Source organism: Fukomys damarensis, unplaced genomic scaffold (assembly GCF_012274545.1).
Source record: "Fukomys damarensis isolate Sample0158 unplaced genomic scaffold, DMR_v1.0_HiC HiC_scaffold_33, whole genome shotgun sequence".
Taxonomy (NCBI): Eukaryota; Metazoa; Chordata; class Mammalia; order Rodentia; family Bathyergidae; genus Fukomys; species Fukomys damarensis.
The window spans coordinates 6,440,134-6,451,403 of NW_022900945.1; the positions used below are offsets into that span (position 1 = coordinate 6,440,134).

General features: G+C 39.3%; 1 protein-coding gene across 1 annotated transcript in view; it reads left to right on the forward strand.

Moving 5' to 3' along the window:
- Srsf11 (serine and arginine rich splicing factor 11) overlaps positions 1 to 11,270 on the forward strand; it is a 37,526-nt gene that overhangs the window by 829 nt on the left and 25,427 nt on the right. The window contains exon 3 of the mRNA XM_010605242.1: positions 8,728 to 8,792. Coding sequence (XP_010603544.1) covers positions 8,728 to 8,792 — 65 coding nt within the window. The remainder of the gene's footprint in view (positions 1 to 8,727; positions 8,793 to 11,270) is intronic.

Sequence of the window (11,270 nt, forward strand, 5' to 3'; positions counted from 1 at the left end):
CTGTATTGTACTCACCTTGGACTTGTCAGTCCCGGAAGGCGAGTCCGAATCCCACTTGATTACAAACGATGTAATCTCAGGCAGTTCCCCCGATCGCTTTTGAAGCGTCTTTCTCATTTAGGGTAATCTCATCCTGTAACGTTTTTGAAATAAGTGAAAATTAAAGTTTAAATCTTGAGTTCTTGGTGAAAGAAGAGGCCCCAGTTCAGAATAGGAAATGATTTTGTTCAGTAAATCGTTGTCTCCTGAGACGTTCCAGTTTCCATCTGAAACATAACACTTATTGATTAACTCAACGAGTAACTATTAAGAACTCATCCTGCGTAGAACTATCCTCTGTGCTAGGCTTTTTTGCAGCCTGAAGTGATCGTTTCCGGCATAGCTTCCAAAGACCGTCCCGTCTGCTGAGGATCAGTACTGTTAGTTGAGAGGTAGGATGATGATCCTTTGATAAATTCTGCATCGCTTGGAGTTCTTGCTGCAAGTAAAATTCACTTTTTCACACTTTACACGTTCTGAGTTCTATAGAGTCATCTGTAAAAGCGAAGTCTTTTATAAAAGCGTACAGCAAAGTACCAGTAGTTGGCCTACTAAGCAAAGAAAGGGTGGATTTTAAAATCAAAGGACCTTCGCAGTTTTGCAATGTGATTATAAGCCTCCTGATCCGCTTTCTTGACAGGAATGATAATAGCCACCTTATAGAGTCTTGCTAACTGGCAGCCTCTGTTTGCTATTTTTTATTGAACACAATGACCAGTTTTGCAGAAAAAGAAATTGAAGCCATCAGGAGTACAAAACTTGCCCAAGGCCACAAGTTTCTGTAAGTGGCATGGCCAGAAATTTGAAAATAGATCTGTGCAAAACCTTTCTAACTACCATCCCTTGCCTGGTGGCTTTTCATAATTTCCAAGTTGCTTTTATTCTAGAGTCACCTTAAGAGGCATGTAAGTTGTTTTAAGTAGTTAGCACAGATTGAGCAAATGGAGGTGAAAATTGTTACCTCATACAGTGGGGGAAAAATAACTCAACAAACTAATCAACTTGACTTGAAACAATCAACTTGAGTTTCTTTGTGAAAGAGTAGTTGTAATTTTATATATTTATAGTAGTTGGAATTAGCTCTTATAGAGTTAAGAAAATGCCTTAAAAACAAACATAATTCTTTTCAAGAGTATGGCCTTACTTTAAAAATGGAATTTATATGCACTATTAAAATAATATGTCCATTAAAAAAATACATAATCTATCCAGACTGGAGACTGCTGTGCCCCTACCTTTTCTAACAGAATTGTCTACCTCCTGTTAATTATATTCATTGTATTTAAGTAATGTAAGATTTCACTCTTAGCTTCTTTGCTCAATAAAAAAGAAAATGAAGAAGCCAAAAATGTTAAGCCTAAAGACCATATCATTGAAAGAATGCTATTCTCTTTCATAAATAGAAAGTGAGATTATCTGATTAAAACAGACCAATTTGTCTACCATTAAAATTTAAGAAGTCACTTATGAACATTGCAATACATTAGATATTTTTTCCAAAGGTAAAAGGTATATTGATGTATAGATTTATTAAGGCAAGACTGAAATTGTACTAAGGGAAAAATGAACTTTGTACAGATTTTCCAGGCATATTTAGTTAAAATATGGTTGAATTTGCTTTGGCCGCAATTCTGTGAAGTTTCTTTTTGGGTACAATAATAGATTTAGCCTGAATTTAATCAGTATTATGTTTATCTTTCAGAACATTGCCTTATCTGAGAGCTGCTATCTTATGATAAAAGTCATTTATTGAGAGAACATATTAATTCTCTTTAAAAATTTCAACTTGCAATCTTGTGTTTGTTTTCCCTTTAGGCTTATAACTGCTGATTTAAAAAAAAATAGTCAGTGGAAAATATTCACTGTTTCTTTGAAGGCGGTACAAACTGCATTTTTTATTGTTATCCATTTGCAATATGTAATAATTACATTCATCTTGGGGAATTGGTACGTATACATGTAACATGTTGATATATTATTACTTTTCCTTTGTGCATTTTTATGTATAGTTCCCAATATGGCTTTGAATTATATTTTGTTGTTAGAGTAGTTGTATGTGGTAATTTCTTTTGATGGAGGAAGTACATTTTTTTATTATGCATTTGTATATTTGCTTCCCCATACTTTTCAGCATGAAGCAGTTAACTGGCTTTAGCAGGTTTAATATCTAATTTTAGTGTTCAGTCTTATATTCCTTACTACTTTTAATATAAAAGAATTTTCATCTCCATCTGTGGGAAGAGATGTCAGTGTTTTTCTCTTGGAGAAACTAGAAGGGGAAAAGTGTGTTCCAAATGCTTTAGTTTTCTTTCATTGTTGTTTATTTTCTTTCTACTGAAAAGAAACTTGAAGGAAGATGTTGATGAGCCAGTCTTGTTATGTAATCTTAAGTATAAAGCACTATGGTATTGAGATTTGTTTACTGGTGATTTAGAAAAGTCACCTGAAAATGTTTCCTGTTATTCCCAGTGCTTATTGTTCCTGATTGTTAATAGAGTAGCATTCTTTTTTTTTTTTTCTGAGTTTGATATGTTCTGTAATTTAAGCATCAATTTTGATATTAATTGTATGGGAGGGACTTTGAATTAATAAAGTGACAGAGAGGTAAAATTTGGGCATCACAACCTTATAGAACAACCTCTCCATATCGTTCTTTCTTTGTGTCAGCACATGAAAAGTCTCTACAAGATAAGTCAGCTTAAAAACTGGTTTTAATAAATATGTGCTGCTGTGTTTTTATGAGGTTTTATTTTGTTTCTGTGGTACTAGTGATTGAGCCCAGGGTCTCGCATTGTAGGCAGGCGTTCCACCATTGAGCCATGTCCCCAGCCCCCACATTGACTGTTTTAAAATTTGGCTATGTTACTGCCTGCAAACAAGTTTATTTGGTCGAATTCAGCTTCGTATACTTTTCAAAGAAATAGTAAATTCCACCAATATTTATATTAAATATTAATATCATATGTAATGTTAATGTACATGGCACACATACTGTTCTGTGAGAGCAAGGGTTCCCTATAAGATGGTCCTGAGACTTTATCCTTAATGCCAATGTAAGTTGATAAAGGATAAATACAAATAATAGATTCTTCAGAATTGACAATCAATAGTTTTTTGTTTTTTGTGGGTTTTTTGGGTCTTTTTGGTACCAAGGATTGTACTCAGGTCCTTGCGCTTGCAAGGCAGGCGGTAGAACCACTGAGCTAAATCCCTGACCCGACAATCAATAGGTTTTAAAATTTGATATTCAGGTTTCTCAGCATATTTATTACAAATTATAGTTTGATAAATGCTTTCAGGATACCTCAAGGACTGCCCACATTTTTTCTCAACTTGCTTTTTTTCCTGTCTTCTGAAATACCACAGTTATATATCCTTAGATAAAGGAAAGTTGTTTATCACTGGTGTCTTAAAATACTTGGTATTGAAATATGTGACACCACCCTTGCTTAGCATCATCGTAAGAGCACTGAGTCCCCACTGTGCACCATGTTTACAGATTTATTTTCTTAGAAATGTTGGCCTTTTTTGACTCCTTATTCCCTTGACATGTTCTCTTTCCACCATCTCTTCTGTTCCTCAAAATAATTACTTGATGGCCAGCTATGTAGCTCAGTGGTTCCACTGCCTGCCTCACAAGCACAAAGGCCAGAGTTCTATCCCTGGTACCCCCCATCAGAAAAAAAACAAAAACAAAACATCAAAATTAATTACTTGATGAATGTGTCCTAGTTCTTTAGACTTTAGCCTAAGCTATTATGGCTTGAAACTAACTGGACTTTAGTGTGGTAGGAGCTAGATTAAAAAAAAAAAAAAAAAAAAAAAGACATTCCTTTAAAACCTACTTATCATTTGTCAGGAGTTTGAGTTGTTTCGTGTACTTAGGAAATTTTTTAAAAATGTGTTCTTTGGTCATCTGAGAATCTATTGTGACCCACATCATGGTACTTTTAATATTAACCAAGGCTATGTTTGTCTTTTGCGAGGAAGAATAATACTTTTGCTTTTGAAAAATGGAAGCCTTCATGAAAAGAGTTTTCCATTGAAACATTTGCAGTTTATCTAGAAAAGGGATGTTTTCTTTAGCCACAATCTACCTATGTGAACAGTTACTAATGTGTTGCTTTGAGGTCAAAATGATGCTGAAATTTTGAAATCTATTTACACTGGTGTTGTGTACATTGCAGCAGCCTTTTAAGGAAGGCAGCATCTGATAATAGTATGATTTACATCTTTACTGTCACGCAACAGTTCACAAAATATTTCCTGTCAATTTAATTTTGATAGGCGGCTTAATAAGTATTACTATAGAATGATAAGCATTACAGTTGTTTTCATCAATTGAAAAAAAATAGAGTTCCTGAACCAGGGATTTACCTCAGTGGTACTGCGCCTGCCTCACAAGCGCAAGGTCCTGAGTTTGATCCCAGGTACCAAAAGTAAAGAGAAAACATAGAGTTCCTGTTACAGTATGTGACATTTGTTGAGTGCCTCTGTGCTAGGCCCTCTACTCATACCCATAATACTTCTTATCTCAGAAGCTTCCAATGGTATCGCTAACCCTAATTTCCAAGTGAAGGTACAGTCACGGGCATGGCTTATTAGAGGCAGCATCGTTATGGTAGTCAACAACATGCGTAGAGAGTAGAATCACAGGGAGGGGTAGAATGGAGGACTTTGAATGTTGTGCATTCATATGGTTCAAATTTTTAACATTAAGCGTACGTGTGCACGTGCATGTACGCATGCGTGTGTGTGTGTGTGTGTTGTGCTGATTAATCTTGGCAGTGTGACTTACTGAAGTGACTCCTGGCCAAGTGACCAGACTGTGAGGCCGTGGTGAACGCACCTTGAGCAGGTGGGGCCCGTTGGGATAGAATGGGTCATGCAGGGCAGGTGGCTCTCTGCTCTCAACTTCCTTGATGCCATGTTTGGAGCAGCTATCCACTTCCACAGGGATATTTCTGCTTTGGAGCAAGCCAGCCACAGACTGAAACCACGAGCCAAGTAAACCTCTACTCCTTTAAAGTTGTGGGGGTCAGATTTTTGTCCCAGAATGAAAAGCCGGCCAATAACTGTGCATGTATAAATAGACAGATGACAGGTAGGTAGCTGTACTTACATTGTAATGTACATCTACCTGTATCTACATGTGAAGGTCAGGCAAGCACCCTCCCTACCTCTGAGATGTTATCCCCAGATTCTGAGCTATATCCCTAGATGCATAATAATTTTTTTAATACACCATATAAAAATGTGAAATCTCCCTGGGCACAGTGGCACGTATATGTACTTCAGAGGCAGCAGACCACAAGTTTGCCACCAGCCTGGGCAACACAGACCCTGTCTGAAAATACGAAACATTGAGCCAGGCGTGGTGGCACATGCCTGTAATCCCAGCACTGGGGAGGCTGAGGCAGGAGGATTGCTGTGAATTCAAGACCAGCCTGGGCTACATAGTTCCAAGTCAGTTTCAACTACATGGTGAGACCCTGTCTCAAAAAAAGAAAAAAGAAAAGAAAAGAAAAGAAACATTAATGTCTGGGGATGTCACTGAGGCCCTGGGTCCAGTCCACCTCATGCATACATACACCAGAAAAGTAAAGTCTAAATAAGAAGCTGCACTATGCAAATGACCTCTTGTGATTCCTATCTTTCATGTGAGTGTTGCAGTATAATTAATACAGGGCACTGGCCTAAAAGAACAGGCACATAAAATGGAGCTCCAGCTGAGGAAGACCATTCCTTCTTTCTAACCAAGAGATGTAATCAGATAATAAAGACCTAAAGGACCTTGCTTGCGAGGCTGGTGTAGCACCACTGAGCTACATCCTCAGCCCCAACCTTCACGTTTTTGAAGTTTAATTTTTTTCTAGAATTATTACAACAGACAACAGAGTGGAAATACCAAGTGAGATACCTGGTTAGTTGGGTGTTTTTAATCCCTGCCTGCTCCATTACTCATGTAGTTACTTAGTTCTTTTAAACCGTAGTTGATTTGTAGAGAAGGTGTTGTAATCATAGTCTGTATCTGCAAGGCATCTGTGTGAGAATCGCAAGCCCTGTGAGGTGGGCATTATTCCCCAGGATGCAGATAAGAAATTTGATGAGCAAAGTAATGAGCCCGAAGCCACATAGTTGCCTTAATGAGTAGCGAAACTCCTTCAGTTTGACCTGAGGGATTGTGTTACTAATCGGTCTAGCACCTTTTAAGTGCTGTGAGGATGAAAGGCCATTTTGAACGCATTCAGCTAATGTATTCCTACAGTCAGTGTACTTTCATTTTTGTCAGTTTTGTAAGTCTTTAAAAATAAGTTCTTTCATGAAGAAAACATTAATTTTATAGCATCAAAGTGAAAGGTCAAATTATGCAAATGTCTTGTTCCTTGATTAAGGCAAAGTCATGTTAAGATGCTTGAAACTATTTACTTAGAGCTGTATATAACTCCCCAGGATATATTTTTCACTGGATTGTCTTTCAAGATGGTGACTCATTCCCTTAAATGGCCTTTCCTCTGTTAAGACTCAAAAGAATCTCCTGTGCCTTAGAAGATAGTATCAAGCAATCATTGTTCCCAGCCAAATGTTTCCATTAACCCACCCCAATCCATAGTGCCACACTTATCTGTAACTGATAACTTGTGATTTTTCCAAGCTGTAATTATGTACCACAGCTTAGAATACTGTGCATCTGGAAGTTGGAAATAGTATCTTAATGCTCAGAGTATTTTTCCTTTTCTCCTCTGTGATAATCATAAAAACAGAGCTGTGAAATGGGCATGTACTTCTCCTTACCATTTCAGGATGTTGAGGCTCTGCTCTGTCATTTCAAACACATAGCTATAAATCCCTGCTATTTTAGACAGTATGAAAGAAGGATATGGAAATAGACTTCTGTTTATGTCTCTCTGTGTGCCATGTGAGTGTGGGTACGTCGGTCCGTCTGTCTGGTCAGTCTCGCACTACTAACTCATCCAGTAGCTTCTCCCCTTCATTTAGATAGAAGAAAGAAGCATATGATTTATAATTTTGATTTAACAATCCATACTTTTTTAATTATCTTAATGTGTAAGTTACAAATAAAGCAAATTTATCAAATTTATAAATAAAAGAGTAGAGATCTGTAGTTTAGTTTATAGATTTGTAAGCAGCAACTCATTTTTTGTTTTTCTTTCACTAGCCATAGGAGAAAAAATTATAGCCATACACTTAACTTTGAGGCTTTTTTATTTCAGCCAAATTTCCCTTAAACCTAACAAATACTTTGCTGGCCTTTGTTCACTAAGCCTTTGTTGCATGCATGGCCTGTGTATGCTGTAGTGTTACGCTGCCTGTTTTATGGGACTGAGCAGATTCTGAGAGGTGTTTGTAAGCTTTCTAGCAAATGATGATGCTCAGTAAAAACTTGGCGGCTTTGACTCAGTAAAGCGCTTCTCTCTGGTGTGGGTGGTATGGTACGCCTGTTCCCGTAACCCCAACTTCTGGGGAGATGGAGGCAGAAGGGACCCCTGGATCCCAGAAGTTGCTCGGTGCCAGCCAGGGGAACATAGCACAGCCCTGTTGCTTCGGGAAAAGGTGCCTCTGTAAACTGTATGTTACCATCAGGGACACAAAGGTTAGTATATCGCCTTTGCTCTTCTCCGACGCTTATTTGGTGAAGAGGAAAGCTGCTTACCTAGTAATTTAATAAAAGTCCTGTTGCTTGTGCAGATTTGCAAAGTTATGTCTTTCAGGAGGACTCTACTTGTTAGTGTAAGCAGAAATAGCTATCAAAACAGCAGTGAGCTGAGTGGGAAAAGGACCTGCAGTAGGGGTGTGATCGTCCCCCGTGTTCGTGCCCTTTTCCCAACGCTCTTCCATCTAGATACACAAAGACCTCTAGAAGTCTGAGTCTTGAAAGGACAGAAGCTTGTTCATTACAGCATTGGTACAATGAGAAGATAGGATTTTGAGGGTTTGTGGAAAACATTCCTCTGTAATATTTCTGGCATACTTTTCTGCCAGTTCTCAGGAGTCAGTTTAAATTTTCTTATTCATGTGGCAGTGGTGGCTCCTTACCTAACAGCAGCTGGGGCCTGGGGGTCTTGATACTGTAGGGAACGTGTGAATTTTATTCCATGTTTCAAAAAAAACCTATCAGAAATCACGTGCTTTCCCATAATATAACTTTGTAGGCCAAAATAGCAGGTTTTTTTCTTCTTTCCTTTGTAAGAGAAATAGCATCAACTCTTAGTAAAGCTGGTATTTATCATTCAAGCATAACTAGAAGCCTTCCCTAACCTACCAAAGATAAACTTAAGTGTCCTTTCCTGTACGTACTTCTTTCACTATGGCAAGATCTCCTAAAAGCCCCTCTGCAATACAATTTTTTTAAGGAAATCCTCACCCAGCATTTTATTTACATACTACTATTATTTCGTTAACAAGTACCCATTTATTCAGTGCTGCTCTGTCTCCAGTTCCTCTATCCTGACAACCAAACATTTGCAAAAACAACTGAAAATAGAAAAATAGTGTCTAAATTCCAGTTCCGTCCAAGTTCAGCATAACCAAGTACCAACCCTGCCCAGGCTCCAGAGTGTGAATGGCATTAGGGTGGACACAGCCCCATCCCTGAATGAGCCTGCACTTAGTTCTTTCTTCCCCTTTATGCTGAATGTAGAAGTTTGTAGTCGTCCTTCTGCACAGGAGGAAGGAGTGCCTCTCCTGTGGGCCAGTCGGGCCCTGCCGGCTTTCCCAGGGCCCCTGGCTCCGTGAGTCCACTTTCAGCATCTTGTGCCCTTCTCTGAAATAGAAGTGGGAAACAGAAGCACTCCTTCATCAGAGAGATCTTCTTTTCTTGGAAGCTTCAAATTTGTTGTTCTAGGGACCTTTATAATTTGCAATTTCCTTTGTCTGGAAGGCTCTTCCCCAGATATTCAAATGGCTTGCTTTCTCCTTTTGCTAATGTCCCAACCGGTAACATTTTCTATCCTATTTTCTATCCTATTTTTTCATTTCCATATTGAGCTGGAACTTTGGGATGTTGCTCTGGCTGGTTTAGAGTGTCTGAGCCCAAGTGACCCTCCCACCTCATAGTCCGGACTATGGGCACTGCACACCACACCTGGCTCTCCTATCCTTTTTGTTTTCTTTTCTTTTGATTGGTTTGCTTGTTTTGAGAAGAGTTGTGCTCTGTGCTTCGAACTGGCTTTGAGCTCACAGAGATCCTGCTGCCTCAGCCTTGTGGTGCTAGGTTCACAGGTGTGCACCCCCATGCCTGGCTTCCTATCCTGTTTTATTTCATCACAGCACAGTGCTCCTTATACCTTTATGTTTGCTTATGAAGAGTTTGCCATAGTGGACCTCACATCTCTTGAGATCAAGGACACTGATTATCCTTTCCCTGCTGTATTTCTGACAGCTAGGAAAAGCCCTGAAACATAGTACATCGTATTCGAAGAAATTTGTGTATTTTCAACTGTCTTTTACAATATTGGGAATATAATAAAAGACACGCTCAATACCTATATCCTTACATTTTTATTTAATTGGGAGCCTAAACAAATTTGAAGTGATTCACAGTTAGTGTGGGTTAGGTGTACTGCTGACTGGTGGATGTCTTTCACTGCATGTTTCTATTGGATACAGACAGGAATGATGCAAAGTAGTTATTTGTTAGACCTTCAAGGATCTTCAAATTATTCAATTCCTTGTTTAATTGACAAGAAAACAGATTCTCAGAAGTGAAATTAAATTTCTTAAAATCACATATTTACTGAAAAGTTTAGTATTTAAGCTAGTCTTTAATCTTGTAGCTGCTAGGTACTTTGAAAATAAAATGTTTTAAGTGCTCTTTATTTGAAGAAAATTCTGTTTTGCCACTTTAACCCTGCATATCAGAGCACCATCTACTTGTGTTCAGTAAGTGACCATGCAGAAACTGGCTTTGGGTGGTTAAAGAACTTTTATCGCAGAACTTTTTTCTGTTTGGGTTTGTAATTTTTATTATGAAATACCAAGCATAAAAGTGTAGCATAATGTAAAAGATGATGGGGCCCAGAGCCGGGGATTTAGCTCGGTGGTTCCGCCTCCTGCCTTGCAAGCCCAAGGACCAGAGTTCCATCACAGGTACCAGGAAGAAAAAAAAAACAACAAGATTATGTGAACCCATCACAGAGAATAGACAGATGTTGAACGTTTAAAAAAAAATAAAAGACAGGCCAAAAACCCTGTTCAAGCGTTCCTTGTCCTTTCTCATTGATTATTTATGAGTGGCAAACAATTAGTTGTAATTTCTAATCGTGCTGAGGTTCACAATCACGCAGCCTATCTGTTTTGTGTAAAAGCCATAGGCAAGTGTCAATGAAGTAGTGAGCAAACCAAGGCCGCAGTGGGCTCCACGCCCAGATCTCGACACCCGAGAGCCCTGACCCTCCCAAGGCACCGGCCTTGTCGGCCCGGCCCAGCCGCCCTCAGGGAAGGGGCTCTGTCCGGATCAGCTCTGGGCTCCAGGCGCTTCCTCGGCAGACTGTTGAGAGCAGATGCCACTGTCACCTGAACGGATCTCGTGCGTGTGTGAGGCACGTACAGGGCATGACCGGAGACGGGCCCAGTGCCGAGCCCTGCATCCTGGGCAGGTGCCCACCGGTAATAAAAAGCCCGTGCACTCTTTGTTCCTGAGCAGAGCACAGGGTGCAGTTGGGAGAGGAGTTCACAGGAGGACCAAGACGAAAAGGCAAGGGTTTTGCTTTTGTTTTTCGTAGTCGGGAGTAAGCATGTGAAGCAAATTCTTATCTAGAAAGTGCTCATTATAAACTTCAATGCATTTAAAGTATTGTGAAATGTGCTTTTTAAAAGTAAACTATTGTGAAATCTAATTTATTTTTAAACTTCAGAAAATTTTTTGAAGGGTCAATGAAAAACTGGTTACAAATTCAGTGTTACCAAAATTTGCGTAGATTGCAGGAAATTTTACACTGGTGTGGAGGAGAAATGGTAGCCAGGGTGGAAATATTAACATCTGTTAATGATTCCCAGTGTATAAATAAAAATCGTGAACAGTTTCATAATACTAGTTGCTGAAGTGTGCGGTTGTTTTTGTTTTTCTCTTTTGCAAGACGTGAATGCTTGATTTTTTAGAAAAAATTTAGTTGCCTTCCGCTGCCTCCTCTGAAAACAAGGGCCCCGGAGGGAGAGCGCCCCCTCCCCCGCGGGGCTCTGCGTCTCCAGGGGCCGCGGGTCGGGCCTGC